The 23,074-nt window shown below is 41.6% G+C and overlaps 1 protein-coding gene across 1 annotated transcript; it reads right to left on the bottom strand.

The window, feature by feature from the left end:
• Positions 1 to 1,429: 1,429 nt before the first annotated feature.
• On the bottom strand, positions 1,430 to 22,434 carry rorb (RAR-related orphan receptor B). Its single transcript, XM_080892950.1, has 10 exons — positions 22,094 to 22,434; positions 7,646 to 7,731; positions 7,394 to 7,535; positions 6,769 to 7,200; positions 6,191 to 6,312; positions 5,608 to 5,740; positions 5,352 to 5,459; positions 5,109 to 5,219; positions 4,749 to 4,861; positions 1,430 to 4,519 (listed from the first exon to the last, which is right to left on the bottom strand). Exons 1-10 carry the CDS (start codon positions 22,098 to 22,100, stop codon positions 4,355 to 4,357), a joined length of 1,419 nt encoding a protein of 472 aa, XP_080749076.1. The 5' UTR covers positions 22,101 to 22,434; the 3' UTR covers positions 1,430 to 4,354.
• Positions 22,435 to 23,074: the final 640 nt, after the last annotated feature.

Consider the following 23,074-nt stretch of genomic DNA (forward strand, 5'->3'; position numbering starts at 1 on the left):
TGGGCGTGACTCACTTTATTGCAGATGCATGCTTTTACACACACAGTCACTCTTTCGTTCTCGTCTGAAAATGAAGCGTTGGACAGTAGAGCTCGTGGATTTATGGCAGAGTCAGAGTTCAGAGTCAAGCAGAGTCCTCACCAAATGAAAAAGCATAAAATGTAAAAACGGTTCATCAGCGTAATCACATACAGGTTTTTCCTCAGAGTTCCCCTTTTTTGATTGGTTTCTCAAGTAAACTCACACCGTAAAGCATCTACGCCCCACTCTGCCAATCCTTCCACTCCTCACTAGCTATGGCACTTTGAAAACAAACAAATGTCTCTTTTTTTTTGTATTTTTTCTGTTTTTGTCCTTGTTGTTGTTGTTTTGTTAGTCCTGTGTAAAAGAGGTTCTGTAGCCTAAGTACCTTTTAGGTTTTGGTTACAGATTGCTACATTTTGTTTTATTTGCTCTTGCTGGGATGCAAAGACATTCTAAACAATAAATTAACAAATTTTCAACACTACTCCAATTGCACAAATGTGTAATGCATCAAGAAAGTTTACAAAGCATTGGTAGAGCAGAACGTCATCTCACATCTCGTTTTCTTCCTCACACGCACACATTCACGCGCACACAGCTTTTTCTCAGGAAAGGGAGAAGAAGGTTTGGATTGTGTTCGACTAAGTGTAGGAAACATTTCAAACTCAGCATGTTTTAAAAAATTGTCTGCGCAATTTGTCCGAGTCACGTCGAAGAGCCGACGACTGCTCGTTTGTGCGCTCCGTGATGTCATTCTGTGTTGATGGAGTGGTAAAGGCGCATGATGCGTTCAGCCCCTCACACTGAACAAACTACTCCATAACATTCAGAATCGATTATTCTCCCACAGCAGGTTCAAGGGTTATCCGATTCAGTAAGGCCAGTTCAGAAAGGGCCGTTCAACGCACACATTCAGAGGTTGAGAACAAAAAACTCCCCAAAACATTTCAAATCCAGCAACAAATTAAAATTGGTCACGTATAAATTAGAGCATTTATTTAAAAATCCTTTCAGTATGTGAAAAAATTGCTTTGAACCGACTAAATTGATGTGGAATTTGCCCACAACCCATTCCCCACCCTGCCAAAAAAAACCAAAACAAAAGAAAAAATCCTCTCCCACGAAACCCACATTATCATGAGAAGAGAAAACACAATAAGCCCCAAATGTTTCATTGCTCTGAAACATCATGCAAATAGAACAGAACAACAATAGGCTAATAGTAATAGAAGAATAGTAGTCATAATAAGAACAATAATAATAGTAAATAGTAATAAAATAAAAAATAATCTTACAATGCAAACATGACAGTAGTAAATGCCTCCACTTCTTATTGCTACAGTATCTTACTTACAGTGTTGCGTTGCCACTCGTTCTTGCCGGCACATCCCCACCCCACCTCCCCTTACAGCCCCATCCCAGCCCTCTGATTCACAGTCTAACAAGGGATAATAAAAACGTCACACACAAAAACTTCATAGTCAGAGTTGGAATTCACTGTCCCTGCGGTATTGTGATGGCGCTTGTGTCACAGCTTACTACTGGACTTCCCTCACTGTCCCAAAAGCAGCAAAAAGAATCAGTAAACATGAGCGTACAGTGGTGAAAAGAGCACACTGATATACAAGTTGTTGTTTTTTTAGTGCTATGTTATTATGATTTTTGCTATATAATCTGGAGTCTAAAGATATTTGGACAGTGAATTCATGCTCTGTACACACACATACACACAGACATACATCTGTCAAAGCCTTGTCTGGGCAGATTTCATTTCTGGCATACACTGGTGGCGTATGCCTTTTTTTTTAATCCTAAAAAGTTATTCTTTTATAATTAATCTTTTTTTTTTGTAAATTTGCAAAAATATTAAACCCTCTTAATGCAAAATCTGAAAAAGAGCTGCTCCCTGAGAGATGCTTTGTAGTGCATCAAGCCTTAATGAGCAAGTGATTGTCTTTTAAAGAGTCACTGGCCTATGATCTGTGGTCGGGTCAGGGGTCGGAGGAAAGATGCTGGACTTTTGGGGAACCTTTACATAGATGCAGCGTGGAACAGATCAGTATAAGCTGATTTTCTAACGTTAACATTGGTACTTGCTCCCTCATTGTTGTTCTCCACGTGGGGAAAAAAAAGATGGAAGGATAATAAATGTTAGGCATACCAGCGGGCTTAAGGGGTACATAACTTTGATGGAAAGTCAAAGATTTGGCCGCTGTGCATTTGCAAAAATCAGAAAAGCTTAATGTTTTAAAATTGCCTAAATAACACTAGATCAGAGTCCATTATTCATAGCATTCAAAACTGAGGTAAAAGTGCGATTTTTAGTCGCTAGTCAGTCCAACATGTCTTCAGGTAATGAAAGTATCATCATCATGCGCTAATGTTCTGTCAAGTGTCTCTTTTTTGGGCTCATTTTGAAAGAGAGCTCTTTAGCCGCGCTGCTGAGATTTCACAGCACTTATAACTTTACAGGAGAGATTCACAGAGCATCTTCTAGTTCTAGTGTGTAGAAACCACTGAAACATGTCTACGCAATGAGATTTCAAATTATTCCTTCACCAGAAAAGACCAATTACAACATGCCTGGATAAATACCCAGTGGAGCCAATGTGATTTTTAAAAAGTGGCCAACAAACAACAAAACATAGAAACTAAGACAAAATGTAAGTGCTAAAAATTATGGAATGACTACATAAAAAGCAAAAATTGATTGTCTATCACACTTTCCTTTTTTCAAATTGTTAATGCCATATTGCAGCTTTAAATGGTATTCTATTCTGGACTAATTTATAACTCTAAGTCAATGCTCTCTTTACTGAAAACACTGCAGAGTCTGTGGTGGTGGAATGAGTACCGCCGATGGAAATGACTGTTAGGCATAACCATTAAGTGAAATATAGTGCATTTTAGTTAAAACGGCTACCTTGATCTGAACAACTGAAAGCATGAAGAGGAGGAAAGGAATAAGATCAGAAAGGCAGTGTGAAAATTATTGCTCTTTAGACAAAGGGTCCTACATATTCACAGCCCACAGGGTCTTTGTCACCCATGGACTGTAATGATTGTGCAAATAGTGATTGTAGGGATGAGGCATACAGTACTCATACATGTTTGAGTGACTGGAAATTTGTGAATCCAATTCAGGTTTGTTTCATTTTTCGTTGCCTTTATTTTGGTGGACAGCTATACACGCCTTCACCGTGATTTCTATCCACTTATATCTGCCAGAATTTTACGGACAGGTCCTAATACATGAGAGATAAAGGTCTGGGTGCATGGGGAATTTGGGAAGAGATTTGGGGTTCATTGCAAGGTCCTAGTCTCTGATTAGCTGTGTGTGGCTGATTGTTCGAAAGCAGTCCAGCTTTTATTGGACGTAATTATTGCAGCGAGAAATAAACGATTGATAAGATGGCAAATCTGCCAGATTCTTTTTCTTGCAAAATAGAATATTTCTGTATATATCTCCAGCTTGAAAAGTAGCAGTAGCCATTATTATTTTTTTAAATCCTTCATATGCTCTCTTTACATTACTATAGGTTCAGAAGGATGTAGTACCTTCTTTACATATGAACAAAATCCAGACAAGGCTTCTATATATCAACAAACCCAAATTGAATCCCGGTTTTTAGCCAGTGTTGTTTTACAAGTCTCAACTTTACAAATTCTGTACACAAGAAACTATCAAATAAAATAAAAACACGTAGACACGGTATAGTCAGCCACAGTGGACTGCTGTATATTTAAATTAAGACTAACTTATTTTAACAGAACAAGAAGTAATACTGGAATCCGCTCTCCACTAGAAGAATATCTACAATAGCTTCTCTAAATCCACAGTTCCCTCTCCCATCCAGCTTCACCATCTTCACATGGAAAATAATTCAAATGATTTTTTCAAAGTTAAATCATTTTAACTTACCAATTTCTTTTTCTTTTTTTTTGTTTAAAGATTGACAGCTTAAAATTGTTCCTAGATATTTTAAAGTCTGTACATTACTGGTCAGTCAGTTCAGTTCAGGAGAAAGGTGGAAGCCCCGCTCAGGTTGTGGCCTGGGGCATGTTTCATTTGTATATACATTCTTCAGACTGTATCGGTGAACAGAATGGGATAAGTGCTGGACATTCCTAGTATTGTTGTCGGGAACTCTAAGCTGCTAGCAGATGACTCCTCACCCACCAGCTTGAAATGTGCCTGGGGGGGCTCGGAAATATGTGGTTGCCACGATGATGACGTAGTCGACATAGCTGCTTTCGTCTCGTTGGATGCGGCTGTCTTACTTTCTTGGTCCTCTGCTGGCGTCATTTGTTGCATGTGGACCACAGGCAGTCACTTGGGCATGGCCATGGCAGAGTTTGGGTCTGGGTTGAAGAGTTCTTTGTAGAGTGGAGGAAACAGGACATTGACTGTTTCTGGGTGGAGTTGCTGGAAGGCCTGAAGCTCTTCAGTGTGGAGTGTGCACAGGGCTGACAACGTTGGGATTCGGCTGATCAGCTGCCGGACAAGAGAGAGAGATGATCAAGGATGAGGAAATTTAAGTGCAGATGAGGACAAGGCTATAAGTCAGTCTTTGTTCTGCTACTTCTGTTGTGTTTTTTCCCATTGAATCACCCATCCTTCCTACCAAAGGAGATCCTGTCTTCATGTTTGATTTCCCTATAGATTCATGCATTTTAGGCTTCTATGCCGTTCTAAGTTCTCTCACCATAAGTTCCAGCCCTACCTTGGCCAGTGCATCTTCATCCATGTGGTTCTTCTGCATAATGTGCTGCAGAGAAAAGTAGATCTTCTCCTGGAGCTTTTGAACTTTCCGAGGCTCCATCAGCCACGGTCGATCTGAAAGAAGAATAGACTTTTTTAATGCCGACAGAGTTGATTGAAGGGCAAAATGTAAAATTGATACGGCTGTGAGGCCACTGTATAAAATGTTACGTGGTGAGGACTGATTATGCTGCTTGATACAGAATAATGTAAAGAGAGTCACTACCTTATTTTTAAAGTGTTTTTAATTCAAGTCCATGCACATTGCGTCCTGCATTATTATAATATTATAATATATTATTATAAGCAGATTCACACTGACCTGTGGAAATTAGTACAGCTGCTGAGAACAGTGCAATCTCCTCCTCTGTTAGCTGCAGTGAGCACATACTCTTCGCAAAGTCAAACACTGCACTCACTAAGTCATCACAACCTTGGAGGGACGCACAGGGAACGGCAGACAGTAAGAAAAAAAATTAAATTATCTCTCACTTCTTTTTTTAATAATATTTGGCTGTACTCCTCGTTCATACCAAGACAAAATGTTTAGCTAGTAATATCTTACCTAGGGCTTTGAACATCTGCATGCCTCCATACTTCCCTTCAAAGAGTACTGTGTTGTTGAGAGGGTTGAATGCCCTGCACATCCGCACCAAGACTACCTCCAAACAACCTGGAGAGAGAGAGTGATAAATTTGAAGTTGATATACTCACTAAAAGCCAACCAGAGTAAGAAGCCACAGGATATTTACTGTCTGCTGACTGACAGTTTGACCTCTGCTTACATAAAGAGATAGGCCTGAACTGCTCACGTGGCTCACCTGACTTTAGAAGAAGGATCTGGTCATTCTGGCACAGCTCCATAAACCCTGAGATGCGCTTGGCGAACTCCACCACGTACTGGATCGCATGGGTGATCTGGATGGCACACTGCTGCCACAGCACGTCACGGGGCTAGAACCAAAGACCCAGGTTATGTTTGTGTACTTTTGTACCTAGTTATTTCATGTGAGGAAATAAAATAAACGACATTTTTATTTCTATGACTGACATGCTCTGTGATTTCAAATGTGTTTCATTTCTATTACTAGTAAAAGAAACCCCACTAACTCAGTAAACTGAGTTTGAATGAAAGTTCAAAGCATTACGGCATTTAAAACTATATATGTGTGTGTGTGTGTGTGTGTGTGTGTGTGTGTGTGTGTGTGTGTGTGTGTGTGTGTGTGTGTGTGTGTGTGTGTGTGTGTGTGTTCTTAATCCTTTTCAGTACTTTAGAAGTAGCTGTTAATTAAATTAATGTAACTAGAAAGGAAAAAAGACCCAAATATAGGGAGAGTATAAGATATAAGGTACTTTGTAATTGTAAATGTCATGTTTCGATGGCGCCATAAAGTCAAACCTCACCTTGCTCTGGTACATCTTGACCTCTTCATAGGAATGTGTCTGCCAGGCTAGCTGCTGCAGCTCATCTGTTGTGTACTGACATGTCTCCAAGTGGGACTTGATGATATTTTGAGCAATACGGTCTGGAAAAGAAGATTATTCATTCATGTCGATTATTCACGTATTCTTTCCCTACACAGTGTTACTATATATATAGCATATAGGAGTATATGGAGTGTGTTAGTTTAGGTACAAGCAGACCTGCACATTAATCTGAAGCATTGTGCACATTGGGTGGCAAGTACTATGGGCAATCTATCGTCCTTTTATATTGCTGTACATTTTCTGCTTGATTTTATATTCTCTAGAATCAGCCTGAAGTGCTTAATCTTAAATAAATCTTAACTTGTGCTAGCAGCCTTAGCTGTGCATACGGTAGTATGACACCTTGTCAGCTGTAAATTTAAGCCTGTCTGATCTCCTGTGTGGCTCTCAGATTAGGACCCTGACTCACGCTGCTGAAAGGACTACTTTGTGAGCAGACATGCAGATTTCCACGTGGCTAAGTCAGGTAGCTTTGAATGATTTTGCTTTCTTACCCAGCTCTCCCATGCTGACATTATTGGGCCCAAGCTGACTCTCCTGGTAGCCTCCATAGCTGAACAGGTTGGGTACTGGCGTCAGGTCGTACACTGGCTCCTGCTTAATGTGCTTCATGCCCGACATGTCCAAACCTGACTGGTCTGGAGACGGCTGGGTGGAATCCATCCCATAGTAACCCCCGGGGACTCCTGCTCCATTACCATGGCCACCTTTGGGTAGCTCAATGACGTGACCATTGGCATAGGTGCCCCCAATTTCATGGTTAAGGGTGGAAAGTCCGTTGGTTAGGCTGGATGAGTAAACGCGTGCCAGAGCTTCTGCTTCGCCTGTCTGCTGTTGCCGCTGCTCCTGCAGCCGTGCCTGGTGCTTCTGCACCTCTGCATACAGACTGTCACGCTGCTTCTTGGACATGCGGCCAAACTTGACCGCTTTATGGGGACAAAAAATAAAATGAAGGATGAAAAGAAATTGCTCCACTAGCTCAGACTGTATCAGATAAGATTGCATATGATCCTATTTTTGGCTGTTCTGCACAGAGAGGGTTGCACATGTATTTGTTTGCATATATTTGCCTGCACACTCATGCACCATAGATATAAATATGTATTTCCTGGACCTCACCATCTCTGGACATTCCTAGGGCAAGACATTTCTGCAGGCGGCAGTGTTGGCAACGGTTGCGGTTTGTTCTGTCGATGAGGCAGTTCCTCTGGCGGGGGCAGGAGTAGGAGGCGTTGTTCTGCTGACTACGTCTGAAGAAACCCTGGTTACATGTCAGCAGAGAATACAGGCTTCAGGTACCCGTCAAGCATAGACTATATGATGTTTCTGAGCAAATGAATCAGACTTTGATTCAGCCACATAGAGTCTCACCTTACATCCCTCACATGTAATGACGCCATAGTGGATTCCTGATGATTTGTCTCCGCAGATTTTGCATGGTATAACTTCGATTTGGGCTGTAAGAAAAAAAGCGAGAACAAGAAAGACTTGCATTACTAATCAGATGGATACGGCCTAGTTTGGAGTTTTGTGAACACCTTGTTGAGTCATCTCACAGATGTCAGACCTCGGCTGGTGGTCTAATTTGATGGTAAATGTACATAACCCAGTTGGGTGTACGACCTCATTGAGATAACAGTGTGCCTGCATACTGCATTTGTGTCACGTTAACTTCAAATTCACAAGGGCACAGTGACATTTGGGCAATTATTATGTGCTTCTAGGAGTTTTCTAATGAATGGGACACCAAGGACTGCATACACACGGTTACACGCACAAAGTAACAAGATTGTGCATGTGTATTCTTTGTGTTACGCTTAAAGGACAGACCCCTGCGGGTTAGAAAGGTTGCCCATAATGAGAAAACACCAAAGGGTCACACATACTCTTCAACCTTTATCTTTTCTCTCTTTCAAACACACACTCACACGCATATGCAAACACATTTGGTCCACCAACTCAAATGCTGTTAGTGTTTAGCAGCCCTTAATCTACATGTGCACTAACTGAACTACGTTTTGTTCATTTTAGGTTTTACTCACTGTGTATAGGCAGCTCCATGTACAGTCACAACCAAAGGCACTGAATATAAACAACAAAAACTATTTCAACACACACGAGCACCTGTCATGGGTGCCTTTGAACTTAGCGTCTATACTGTATGGAAAGTGAAAGCTGCAGTTCCTGTTAAGAGATATGACATAGGTGTAGAGGTAGGCAGGTATGCTGCTGAGATGGCACAGTCTCTATAAAGAGATTAGACAGCCTATCTAATCCTAAATTATTTCCCGACGAGCTCCTTCCCCTCCTCTGCTGAGCGCTGGCTTAGCCACAGCTGAAATAGCCATTCACATGTAATCTCCTTGCATACTGTGGGAAATTCTGTACATTTTAGGAATCTCCTGAGAAGTTCAGATATAACGTATGTTCGTGTTTGTAAATTTGATTCCTCTCGTGCGTGCCACCAAACCTTTCGTACAACATCGATGGATGTATGTCTAAGTATCTGTGTGCACACTGAAGAGCTTACAAGTTTTGGATTTGTGTAGTATTAATTTTGTATTTCATTGATCTTGTGTAGGTGCTTTGTTTTGGCAGAGTTGATTGTGGGTATGTGTGTGTATATGTGTGTGTGTATATATATATATATATATATATATATATATATATATATATATATATATATATATATATATATATATATATATATATATATATATGTATATATATATATATATATATATATACATACATACATACATACATACATACATACATGTATATATATATGTATATATATAAAAAACAAACAAACAAAAAAAACACCCCCTGCGGGCGGTTTATCCTTCAAGCTCGGGTCCTCTACCAGAGGCCTGGGAGCTTGAGGGTCCTGCGCAGTATCTTAGCTGTTCCCAGGACTGCGCTCTTCTGGAAAGAGATCTCCGATGTTATTCCCGGGATCTGCTGGAGCCACTAGCCTAGTTTGGGAGTCTATATATATATATATATATATATATATATATGCTAAGTGTCTGGCAGAATGAGTTTGCAGTATACATAATTGGATAATCTCTTGTCAGGATCAATGGAAGCAGTTTTCTGTCTAGCAACTGCGCAGGTACAATCACTTCAATGTAATCCCCCTGCCCTTCAGTGTTACTTCTTGTACGGGGCGACCGTGGCTCAGGGGGTTCGATCCCCGGGCTCTCTGTCCTGGTCGTTGTGTCCTTGGGCAAGACACTTTACCCTACCGCCTACTGGTGTTGGATGGTGCAATATGACAGCCTCGCTTCTGTCAGTCTACCCCAGGGCAGTGTGTGAATGAATAGTGGTATTGTAAAGCGCTTTGGGTGCCTTGAAAAGCGCTACATAAATCCAATCCATTATTATTATCTGTTTCAGGAGCACTAAAAAAAAAAGAAGCTTTCAAATGTTTTAAAAATTTCCAGAAAGTGAAACGTTACTCTATGCTTTCTCTCAGTTTTAGGTGTGGAAAGCTTTGGAAAACAGAGCCAGGATTAAACACTGACATCTGCTATAAAAAAAGCAAAAATAACCCAAACATATTTGCATATTCAAAGTAATTTTTTTTAACAGGGCATAGGAGTAGATCTACCCAGGTAATTGATTTTTTTCTCTTTAATTAGAATGAAACAGCATCTTTATATATGTATAAATAAATATCTAAATTTATATATTCATTTTTGCCTATCCGCCCCCTGGTGGCCACTGAGAGACATGAAACGTTTTTTACATGCTGCCATGATCCTGGACTATGTACTCTGATTCAAGATGTATTGTTACACATATCTCCATAGTTATAACTGATGATGTAAAAGGGCCTTTAATCCCCTTATCTATCTCTAGTAACTCCTGATCCGTCTCAGGGGACCACCCATGACAGCCCTAGCAACAAAATGACACACTGTTTGAATGTGTGCTTAAGGTATCACAGGTATACTCTGAGTTCTGGTGCAGCCCAAGCTGTGACCCATTTCCACCAATTCTCGGCCAGCTCTCCAAACTGGGTCACAGAAAGGCACTGGACTGGGATGACACACAGACTACATACACAGAGCTGTCAATGAACGCGGCCTGTGCACCCCTATTTTTAGTCTGTAAAACAGGTCAGTTGCACCCAGGACATGGCCGGTATCAACAGACCACATTTTGCGTATAACCAGAAGACAGTACAACAGTGCATCAGCCATGCTTCTAATTATTCTTTGCTCTCGCAATCCTCTTATTCTTTCCGGTTGGCACTGTTAGTCCCATACTTTTAGTCAAACTCTTTGATCAAAATGTTAATCGTGAAGCAAGTTAATCTCCGTGGGTTTAGACAATCTGAATGCGTTCAGCCCACACCTGCTGCTGTCTGATGTGGATATACGGCGTTATTATTTCTGTTGATTTCTCAGAACAAGTGCTTTACATTTTTTCCTCGTCCTCTACACCGATTACATTATATCTTGACTGAATTCCTTTTACCCCATGGGAGATTGTATTTGTCTTTGTATCAAATCATTATGCCCAAAAGAGCATGGGCGTGTGGGCATGTGCATTGTTTCTGTGTGTGTTTCAGGGATGGTTTGAGTGAGCATTTCACTTATAAAAAAAGACTCAGAAAGATAAAGTATGTGCACATGTCTGTGTGTGTTTGGTAAATTGTGTGTGTGTGTGTGTGTGTGTGTGTGTGTGTGAGTGTATGTGTGGGTGTATGCATTGTTTACTGTGTCTATGTGTGTGTGTGTGTTGTGCTCATTGCCAATGGGGACTGTCAGGTAGGATATAGGGAGACGGTCATAACAGCATAGCTGTTGCCAGGGTGACCACCCACTCTCTGCACTCGTCTGGCTGTCACCGCGATGATGTGCTAAGCTGTCACAATCTTAAAGGAAATGATGTCATTGGTGTTTGGAGCCAACTCGGTGTATCATCACCGTTCGTCCTGTCGCCCTCCCTAAGCGGAGGTTTTTTGAATTGTTCACTTAAGGACTCCCACTTCCACATCCAGTCAACAATACAGACTATACTGTAGCTGCAGCAGTGGATTATACATGTAGCAGAATTAAAGACGCGTTTATCTGTTGGCTGTTTAGAAAAAGCTGCGTTCTTATTGTTTTCAAAGTTGGAATGTATGATAATACTTCTTGGGCGTTGGATTTCATGATTTTCCATTACAGAAGCAAACTTAAACCTTAAAAGAAGCGGTGGAAATAAATTTCTAAAGATGAAAGCTTAACATGAACAAGTCTATTGCAGTTCTTCCACTAGCCACTCTTAGAGGACCAGCCACTCATTTCTGTTTTTGGAAATTGTTTTGCTCCTAGCCACATGCCTTTCTTGAGGGTGGGTGGGACTTTTTTCCAACCGGAGCTGACCCAGTGAGTGACAAGGTCCTCAGCCAGCCGGAGCACGAGCGTTATCCTGAGGTTATTATGTAAGAACGGGACTGCAGTGCTGGCGATTCCTCAGTTAAGAGGAGGATCAGGCCTGCACAATCTCTTGAGGGAGAAAAAGATGGAGCGAACCAACTAGAGATGAATTTCGCTTAAGAATCTGGGAAGGCAAAGATAGTTGCTGTAATGTGAGTCACGCACGTGTGTGAGTGTGTGTTGCTGAGGGTTGTACTGCACCAGCACGTGTGTTGTGATAATTGATTTTTAATGAAGTGAGGATCTCCTGTGAATTTCCTGGGCTGGCCCTTTCCCTAAATAGAGTCCTAATTATCCATATTGCACTACAGGAAAAAAAAAGCAGCAGCCTTGCACCAATATCTTAGCAATACTTATTTCTAAAGCACATAAGTAGCTCACACACAGGGCTTGCTGAGAGTTAATGCACACGTAGATGCACAGAGAATGAAGCAGCTATCTGAAAGGAGCTTGTTTATATTGACAATGTAACAGCAAAGTGAGGCCACTAGGTGTTGCTAGACAAGTCTGAGTTGCATGTATGTGTGTGCAAGTATGGGTGTGTGTTTCCAAAAGGGCAGAATGGACATGCATGTTTCATTCATTTAGCCTGCAGGATGGGTCTACAAGAGAAATGTATTGAAGCAGCACACAATATCACGCAGTTTACAGCGACACAGTGCACACCAGAGACTGGTGTTCACTTTCCTGCCGTAACTTTTGCCAGTGTAAGCCACTTCAGAAATGCAAACATGACTCCTACTGTAGTCCCAGGGGTTGATTTGTTGGGGATGAATGTGGGTGGTATCTCCACTTCATTAAAAAATATGCATAGCTTCTTCCCAGTTAACGTGATATCTTCTGGGAAAATGAAGGAGATCAGCACTTTACCCCCCACCAACACCCCTCCTTGTTAAATCTGAACAGCTCCGGCGCTGGTCTTAGATGTCTATATACTGTGAATTATGCTATCACTTTTCACCATCCACTCCGCTTCAGTCTGTTTGACTTTTTCATTCGTGTGTTCCTCCTCGCTGTAAGTGGCTGTGTGACTGGGAAATAATTTCAGTTTCTGTATTTCATGATCTATTTCCATCTCTCAGTGAAACTCTGTCTCCCTGTCTCACAGAACTTAGAGGAACAAGCGGAGGTTTTTCTCCTCTCTCTCCTTCTCTGCCAATGATGAAAAACACTGAGGAAACTTTTTGGTGGCGTGATCACTGAGCGGATTAATGCACACAGCTGGGAATAGTTTATAGCAGTGCTTCTTGGGTTATCTCCCCTGTGTTTCCTGTCATGTTTCCACATCATACTGTCCCATTAAAATCAATGAAACACTGCCACGGCATATGGTTTCAAACGGACCTCTGCGCTCGTGTGTGCTGTCACACTTTCCCTCTTTCCTGTTTTACTGTCTGAAACATTAAAATACACACATATATATATGTGTGTGTATATATATATATGTGTGTGTATATATATATGTGTGTGTGTATATATATATATGTGTGTGTGTATATATATATATATATATATATATGTGTGTGTGTGTGTATGTGTATATATATATATATATATATATATATATATATATATATATATATATATATATGAAGGACTGATTGACTTTCTGCTCCGTTTTTCAGCCTTCAGTACTTACCACAAATTAATTTTTTAGGAGCCCTGTGGCCCGGCTAGATGCACACATTCCTCCTCAGTCGTCGCTGTCTGTATTGTCTATTCTCTCCTTAATCCTGACCTTCGAAGTTTAACAATGCTTAGTGCTGTTTTCTCTGGCTTCTGTTTGTTTCTTTGGGACAAAACATATTTAAGGTTCAATACCCAGCTGGGTCTGCTTTTTCTATTCATTTTAAAATAATGTTTATATCTTAGGTGAAGTTTCACTGATTTCGAGTCAGCTCTGGTGCTTGTAACACTAATTTAGGAACAACTTGCAAAAATCAGAACTGAAACAATTATCCAGCTTCAGCCTTCTAGATGCAAACTGACCTCAGACCTGGCCTGAAGTAATAAAGATAATGCTGACATGAAACAGCCTCATTAAAATACTGTAAGTTGGCACAGCCGTGCACCGGTCCCTTCTTTTCCACAGTCTGCTGTGCATTGAGTTTTGGTGATAGATATTGTCGCCAAACATGTCTTTGTCCATTTTGTAGTACTTACAGTCATACTGTTGCTGCAAAAGCATACATTAAATACCCCCGCCTCTGCTTTTCCCATTGGTATATCGTCATCAACCCCCTTCCTGATGTAATACATAGACACACGCATAAAAGTGTCAGAAAAAAACAGTGCCGCTCTCGCCCTCCCCCCATGCTATATGTCAGAGGGCATGAGCTTGTCCAGCTTGCCGTGCGGCCCCAAAGCACTCTGGGTAATTGCTCAGATAGCAGGTCTGGGATCAGCTGCAGTTTGCTCATAGAATATTGTGCCGTGGTGTGATTGGACGCTGCGGAGAGGGAACAGAAGGGGGCCACTGGCTGTAATCCAGAGCATCGATTCACATGCACAGGCATGAACACACACACACACACACACATGCACCCCAACATGCTCCCAGAGACACATTCAGACAGACAGAGACGCACATTGAGACATGCTTGAAAGAACACATTACTGCATACCACTTTCAAAAAAAGCAGACTTTACAGTATGATTTTTATGGTCACACTGCTCCCATCCTAAATCCAATACACGCACAGACATGCACGCACATGCACACACACATAGTCTCCCATCCAGTGCAGCATGTGTCCTCAAATAGATAAGAAGGAGACAGAGGTGTGGGAAAAGAATCCACGGGGTAAACTGAACCCCTCTCATGGTCACTGTACACAGGCGTGCACACTCCAACCACCCGGGTGACCTATGAGGCCCTGATAGCCTCTGACCTTTCCTTAAAGACTCAGAAATCAGAGTGGAAGGAACAAGTCCAAGTGTGAGAGGCCTGCATCTGGTCATTACCATTCTAAAATCAGGCAGTGATAATATATGCATACACACAGGAAAACACAAGCAAAAAGACTCTTTAGAGTTCAGTCTCTCTCTCTTTTTTCCATTTCATCTCGCACCTTTGCCCTCATGCTAGCAGACACCTATGACGCACACTGAGCTGTGAAACACTGAGCAGTGTTCAAGCTTTGTTTGGGTGAAGCGAGTCGGTGCGAGGAAGAATATGTTTGCACAAACACTGACTAAGAAACCATCGCTTTATTCCTGAGATGAGAAAATAACACTATGTTAGCATCGGCCATTCTTGCTTAACCTCACGCTCCTCCTACTATGGTGTTTCTCTTGAGTCTAATTGTAGATGACAGTGTGTGTGTGTGTGTGTGTGTGTGTGTGTGTGTGTGTGTGTGTGTGTGTGTGTGTGTGTGTCTGACTGAGGGGGAAGGGAGAGAAAAGGTGGCTATCACAGTGTAAGAGAGAAATGGAAAGAGAGGGACATCCATGGAGAGATGGGCAGAAATTGCTCTCACTTCTTACATAAGGCAGAGAAAAATTTTCCCGCAGTTTTGTCAGAGTCGCATCCTTTCTAGTGATAATCAGTTGACGAGCAGATAAAATCAGGGAAACGGCAGTGTCAAGATGAGAGAAGCTGAATGGACTTTAAAGCATTGACGAGAAGGGGAGCACTTAATGTGACTAGCTAACAATTAGAGTACGGAGAAGAGGATGGAAAACCCGTCTGTGGGACTGTTTTAAATTCAGTTAACAAGGCTTACTTCTGCATCTGATACACTTGTACAGCTTTAATACAGCTTTAATAACTGCATACACATATTCGTCCTACTGTTGAGTAGGGGTGAACAGAAGCTAACAGCTTTTATTTAAGCATATGCCTTTAATATAAAGTCTCTGCTATTCTAGAAAATATGATTTTTAACTTCATTAAATAATCTGACCCTTAAAAGAAGGGTGTACATGGTAAGACGTTCTTCCACAAGCTAAAATAAAAATACCTGACATTATGTAAAGAGAGACGATGTGATTTAAAACTGTTTAACCATTATCTTATTAATAATAATGATCAAACAAAAAATAAATGCTTTCTTAAAGGACCACTCTGGTTTCTGCTCAACATTTCCCAAAGCATTCAACCAAAATGTCCTTTTTTTCAATTTAAATGTTGCAGTGATACCTCCAGCTATTACTTGCTGCTTTTTTTTTCTTTCTCTCTTTTTGCATAACACCTTTCAAGACCAGAGAGCCAAAGTGTTGAGTTAGAGATTCTTGCCCTGCTGCTTGTGAGTTCATGAAACCCCTGGTAGTGAAACAGGCTGTCAGCTCGAGTGTGAACACGAGCATATGAACGAGTTCCCTTTGAGTTTACGCGTGTACTAAAAAGGTTTCAATGTACTTGTGTTTCAGTGCTTCTGTTTAAGTGAGTGTGTGAGCATGCACATGTGTGCCTATATGTGTGTGTGTCCTCTCCCAGGGATGGCCGCTAATAGCTCGCCTCGGGCAACAATTTAACTCAGCCTAACAAGGTTCTCCCCAAAGTGGCCCCAGGGGCATCTCTCATAGAGGCAAATTGATCACAAAGACTATCACACAACTCAGCTCGGCTCGACCCAGCCTGCTCTGCTCTTTACCTGCTCTCTTTCTCTCTCTCTCTCTCTCTTTGTCTCTAGCGGGATGATTTAACAGAATGCGTTATGAACATTAAATCTGAGTTAAGTGAGCAAAAGCAGCAACAGCGGCAGCCGTCTTGGTTTCAGAATTGCATTCTCTTTGTGAATGGCAAGATCCCTCACATCAACAGCAAGTGCTGTGGACACACACACACATATGTGAGTACTCTCACGCACAGAGTTAAGAGAAGTATCTCATGACTTGGACACAGTAACTGAGAGATAGAGATAGAGAGAGGGAAGAAAGGCAGACCTAATAAGAGTCCCTTCAATAAGATTACAAGCACTAAAACAGGCTAATCTTTGTCATTAAGAAAAGATGCCGCAGTAGGCTAAGTCATATTATAGGCTTATTGCAGCTTTCTGCAGAGAACACCTTCACAGTATAGGGATATAATGTGCCACTTCCTCTGTCATCTTCACATCTTGTCTATAACTTTGGAGAGCCAGAGTCCACTTTTTGTGCAAAACCTCTTAAAAGTAAGGGCCTTGCAGCACTTCCAAGTAATCAGTGCTGTGCATAATCAAATCATATACGTATATGATTATGCGTAGCGTAGAGGGTAAGCTGACACACACCTTTAGTTTATGGACTAATCTGCTTTGAATGTTAGCTGAAGTCTGATAGGTGGTTAGCAAGCGTGGACTTTGGATACCTCTATAACAGGTACTGCATGTTATTCATTGCTTCAGGCAGCTAGAATGTGCAAGTGCTATGAGAACAGGATAGCTTGTATCTGTGTGCATTTGCACCAGTATGCATGCAAGAAAATTTAGTTTTGCACCCTAACTCACCATTTCATACAAGCACACACTAACTTGCTTAGGCAAACGCACACAAACGTCCACACTTGCACTATTATATAACTCTTAAGTCTCTCTCTCTCTCATACTTGCCCTCTTTTTTTCTTATCTCACTCATTCACTTGCTCATAGTCTCCCTTCTCTCATTCTGTTTGTCTCGCCTTTCGTTTTCTGTGTATTCGCCATATAGATTCTTAGCTTGATTCATGGTCTTTAAGCAGATAGAAAAAAGGAAACCTCCTAAAAACGAAATGAACTGACTCATAAAGTGACTAAACTTGAATAAATGACCAAATCTCTACATTGTTCTAGAGTAGCAGAAATCAGAATTTACTGTAAAAGTGTGTGCGCAATGCTCACTGACTTTGGACTATCAGTCGGTGCACTCGATGTCCCTCTCCCCAGAACCTGATTTGTTATGATATGATAATTCTCACTTTTGATGTGAGCATATTTTTCCTATAAAAGGAACCCCTCCAATGATATCTTTGTCATATTTTACTCGCTTTCTGTGTTTAATAAGCGCAGTCACCCTCTTCCCCCGGTTTTTACTTCAGTGTAAATCAGAGGAAAATGTGAATATTGAATATCATTGTGCGTCCACTGAGACACGCTGCCTTCATGGATGAGTAAAACTGACAAAACAGAAGGAGCTGTCAGAGGACTCTATGACTTCAAGGCAGATTTAGAGTTTAGGAGTGGTTCAGGCAGAAATCCCTCCCGGCTAAGATAAAGTGGAGACACAAACTGAAGCGTGCCGTGTAGCCCACGCTTTGTGTGTGGAAAGATTTAAGAAAGAGGGAGAATTGACTGAGGAGGAAAAACAGTTCGCCTAGGCTCCCCTAGACGGCCGCGGAGGGATAAAACCAACACTGGGTGCATGCTGAGCGCATGCAAAACAAACACAGGCTATGATAGTGGCTCAGTGGGACCGCAGAAGTGCTATCCAGGCAGCACACGCACGCACAAAGCATGGTGGAATGTTTTAAGTAGATGGCTTGAAAAAAAATCTAAAGGTCAGGTAAGACACACTAGGTGAAGAGTAGACGGTGAGTCTTGAATGCAAAATGAGTGTGTAAGTGTGTGTGTCGCAACAACACTCTGGTGCCGGTACCCGTTTCAGTCAGTGGGGCTGTGTTGAGGGATTAACAGTGTGGCCTGCATGAGCTTGGGGTAATCTCTCCTCTCTTCTTACATAACACTAGACCATTACTCAGCACAAACACACAATAAACAACACAATCAACAACACCGAGCTGGACAACAGACCACACATGCAGTGATAACAGTGCAAAGCAAAGATTCACCCAGACCGGGTGCACAAAAAGAGGTTTCATGGCGACAATGGAAAGCAGTGATTTGGTGTAAATTAAGTTTTGGGCTCAGTTTCTAAATCAGTACGAATAATGGCAACTTATATTTTGCATGTTGTTACTCATAGTTGGTACTGAAAGTGAAACACAGGCACAACTCAGCGCCACTGATCTTTAACCTTTACTTTATCCCCCTTAATGGCACATGATACAAATACTGGCAGTTAAATGTAATCACAGTGTAGCTGTGAACATCTGTGTTTATTATTCTGCATCATTTCTATGTATTCACATGAGTCTTCCTGTGTTGTCATCCATGTGCTTGTACATCGGCCTTCCGCTTGTTTGTGCTCAGGAGAAAAACAACAGTAAACACTGAACACAGACAGCCAACAAGCACTAAATGGTGGAGGTGCTTCTTTAATAGTTTCTACTGTTATAAAAAAAAAAAGAAATTATAGGAACAAACATGAAAAAAGAAAAAAAAAAAGAAAAGAGAGATGTTTAGACTCCAGTGTAAACTAAAGCCATTTCAGTTGTGTGCCACGGATTTATCTAAACAGACAACTTCCATTGTCTTTGACTAAAAATTGATCCCGGGATGCTTTCGAACTGGACAAATCAATTCGCAAACGAGTCTCTAAAGCAAAGCAGGATGGGACTAATTCTATTGGCATGAGGCCGTCATGCGTAGTACTGCAGCTGTTTGTGTCAGTGTGCGTTTTCAGAGCTTTCGGATTTTTAATGTGTGCACATGCTGCCTTTCAAGGTAACATAAATAATGCCAGAAATGGAAATGACCATTAATTCTTGTAGATTTGAGATAAATATTTTTAATGACCCCCCCCCCCACCCACACATTATTCTGGATCTCCTGCCATTATCTTATTACTTTGTGCTCTCATACTCTTCCACTTCCTGTCATCCCATCTTATCCCACAGTGTTAGGAGAATGAGAGATGGTGATTGGCGCATACTGCTAACAGAGGAGAAGTGGCCCTGCGAGCCCCTCCTCCACTGTTGCTCCCTCCATCGCTGAACTTGTGGACCTGCCTGACCCGGGTGCATTTGGAAGCTCTTAGGCTTATAACAGTAATAAAAAGGATACACATCCACGGGATAATGTAGACTGTGGGGATCACTGAGTAACACAGGAAGCTACTCACTTGCAGAATACATGTCAGTTCATGCTTGTGTGATGCTGTGTATGTTTCCAAGCACGCATATGCTAATCTCACAGAAGGGCTCTGATCTCTTATTGATTATGGCATTAATAAATGATTTGGTAGGAGGTTGCTGTTGATTAGCTCAGACATTCTTTAGGTTAAACTAATTTCTGCAAAAAATTACTTTAAAAAATCAAACATTCATTTACAATAACTAAAACGATTCATCCAAATAAATAGGGCATAATTACTTAATTATATTTCATTTATTGTCTTATTATAGAGACGTAAAAACTAAAACTCTGTTGCCACTTAAACACATATATATGGCCACTTGCCACTGTTTCTAATGTCATTTGATGGGTTTTAACGGAACACCTCTTACAGCAGAGCTTCACCACATTGCTGTTGAAAATACAGAGATAATGAGCCTGTTTACAACATCCTACACAGCACTGAGCCAGCTTCGTTTTCAGAGAAGCAGAAAAGGCCTCTTATGATTATATTATATGTTGTTTCTCTGGCTTTTCCAGGCCGGGCGATGGCGTGACATCACATCTTCGGTCAGGGCTTCAGGAGCTGTGGCTATTGTTAAATGATAATTACCACGGCTCATGAGGGGCCTCTATTTTTTTAAAACCTTGTGGTTGTGAGCACGTTTCTGTGCAAGGGCAGCCGAGACTCCACACACACAGACGCGCGCACACACAGGTTGGGAGTGGGGGCCGCACGGCCCACACTGATTTAATTCTATCTGACAAAACCCTTTGGGGCGTGCAGAGGGAGAGAGGAAGATGGAGAGCGAGGGAGAAAGAGAGAGATAGACATGGTAAAAAAGGGGTGAGAGAGACGCTTCAGGGGCCTCTTCTGCCAACCATGGCTATTAAGTGAAAGCAGGAGCTTTTGGTATACCCCTCCAAAGCCTCCCATGCACGAGAGTAGTCGCAAGGCCCATTAAAATGTGGATAAAATACAAGGTGTGTGACAGAGGAGTTTGCCATGGGATTGCAGAAAGAGAGTAAGAGGAAAAGATGTTTGGCCTCCTGTTTTTTCTTTTTTTTTCTTGCCTAAGGTTTGATGGCCTGGAGCTGAGGCAGCAGATAGCTTTACATCTTTACATGACATGGACACATGAATAGATTGATGTTTGACCTTTTTTCTCTAAGTAATAACTGCAATAAAATAATCCGATTACAGTGTATTGTTGTTTATCGTCATAACTAATAAGCAGGTTAAAATAACGGTAACGCAAGTTTGCTTAATAATTATTCTGACCGAACATGCATACAGTATATGTATATGATAACAATATTGTTCCGTGTAAAGAAACGTAACGAGTATTTTATTTTTAAGCTAAAAGCTATAAGCTATAATTTGACAAATCACAGGCCGTGGATTTCTGTGACATGCCTTTACTTTGAAGGCGACTTTGTACCCTTGGATCAAAATTTTCCAATAATTTCTCACCTCCAATATAGGAACATTCAGGCATCATAAAGGCCACCTCATAAACGAATTAACTTATTTCTGAGGCCAGTAAGAAGCGGTCCGGCCAGTTAAAACAGATTGGCTTATAAATTAGAGTTCAAATCATCCAGCTGAACGAGTGTTGCAACTTTAGCGCCAGCGGTAATTGCACAACGTCGAGAGTAAATAAAGCGAATTCCAAAACACTAAGCTGATAATAATAAGGTTAAATATTAAAGCCTTCGCGCTGGACTTTTAATGAACTGCAAATAGTCATGAAGGAGAAACGAAAAACGCGCATTTTCTGCTGTTAACGGAATTTAAACGTCGAGCAAAAGGCTAAGGGCAAAATGACCTGTGCGCGAGTGTCCCTGTGTATCACCGTGCGCGAGACAGGTCTTGCTTATTGCGTGCGCGTGAGCGTCCAGAGGACGGCATTGATAATGAATTTCAACATTCTCAGCGCGGCGCAGAGAGTCGGGAAAATGGGTTAGTGGAGCGCTTGAAAGTGCACATCCCTGAAGCATTCAATAAAGTTTACCATCAGAACATAACAGAATAAAGTTTTTTTTCTCCCTTTTTTCTTCTGCACATGGGCTAATCTAATCCGATCTACCACCCTATCCGCAATTTCCGCCGGTGTGGAGTGGAGCTCAAATGATTAAGCTAAATATAATGCGGCACTTTTAATTTCCAATCCCAGACTCCAGTAAAATTTGCAGGAACGCGCGCCTGTTCCACACACACGCTCCTGAGTCAAAACACACACGGAGAGGGATCCAAATAAACTTTACAGACTACTTAAGGTGGCTGACGAGATTGCAGAGAACCCCAAACACACTGCCTTAAGCTTAACATTGAAAAAAAGAGACAAATTCAGATTTTCGCCTAAACCTCCCAGAATAAACTTTCAAAGCTAAATGAGTGATAAAAGCTCGCCGTGCCGCGTGTGACTGTGTGTTAAGTGGGAGAAAGTGCGAGCACAGTGGGATGGTCTTACCTCGCATCGTGTCGGTGTTGCTGGAGCTGGTGCTGAGGCTCGCTTCCCAAAGCAGCAGTCATGAAGAAACAAACACTTAAAATAAAAGAAGGGGCTACGGGTGGTGGTGGTGGTGAAAGATCCTCGGTTAAAAACAACAACGAAAGGAGTGTAGATGGTGTGCGTCGACGTCCACTGGCTGCCCTGAGTGGAAGCGTCTCTGCGCTAAAAGCATCCCAGAGCGGGGCGCAGGGAGGCGGGCTGAGGTCGGTTGGTGCGTCGGTCTGTGCGCTCTGGTTGTGTGGCCGCTTTTCTCATGATATCTGCGCTCTCACCTCTATGGGAGGGTTTCACTATTTTCTGGGGGCTGAGGGAGGGAAGAGCGTATAGGAGAGCTTTACCCGGCGGCCCGGATTGGACTGGAGCACTTTCCGCTCCTCCCACTCTCTCCTTCTCAGCCTGCAGCCTGGAACCTGCACACACAAACACGCGCACACACATGCACAGCCCGAACCCACTCTTAGTGCGAGACACAGGCAGTCTCCGCGAAGTTTTTAACCTCACCTTCCAATTACAACAATCTTATACGACTTAGGCACTTTTCATCTATACACATAAACAGTTAGTCTTTGATCTGGTCTCGTATTTATAGAGATCTAACATTCTGCCCAGCAAGAATAGATCCACTGGTGCTATTTCGTTTTTACTGATTTAATAAAATCCATAGAAACACACACTAACACACTAACACTTTCTCATTATCGGTTGACTAAAGTAATTACAAGTCAAGGCTTTATAATTCTGCAGAATCTTTCATATGGCTGCAGAGTAGATTTCATGAATAAAGGTTACTTTTGGCGTGCAAAGCAAACGTTTAAAAAAACATTAAATCTGGTTTAAAAAAAGAAGTACAATTTGCTACTAAATGAGAGATATGCATTTGCCTGATAATGACAAACAATAAAGAAACACATGATTGCACTTAAGTTTAAACCAAATTCT

Source organism: Rhamphochromis sp. 'chilingali' (assembly GCF_963969265.1).
Source record: "Rhamphochromis sp. 'chilingali' genome assembly, chromosome: 10".
NCBI lineage: Eukaryota > Metazoa > Chordata > Actinopteri > Cichliformes > Cichlidae > Rhamphochromis > Rhamphochromis sp. 'chilingali'.

What these genes read in the sequence shown, in the direction of transcription:
- rorb (XM_080892950.1), bottom strand. An exon ending in GATCCTTCTTCTAAAGTCAG is followed by an intron (nt 5,460 to 5,607) that starts GTGAGCCACGTG and finishes CTCTCTCTCCAG; the next exon opens with GTTGTTTGGAGGTAGTCTTG. An exon ending in ATGAAGATGCACTGGCCAAG is followed by an intron (nt 4,520 to 4,748) that starts GTAGGGCTGGAA and finishes CTTGTCCGGCAG; the next exon opens with CTGATCAGCCGAATCCCAAC.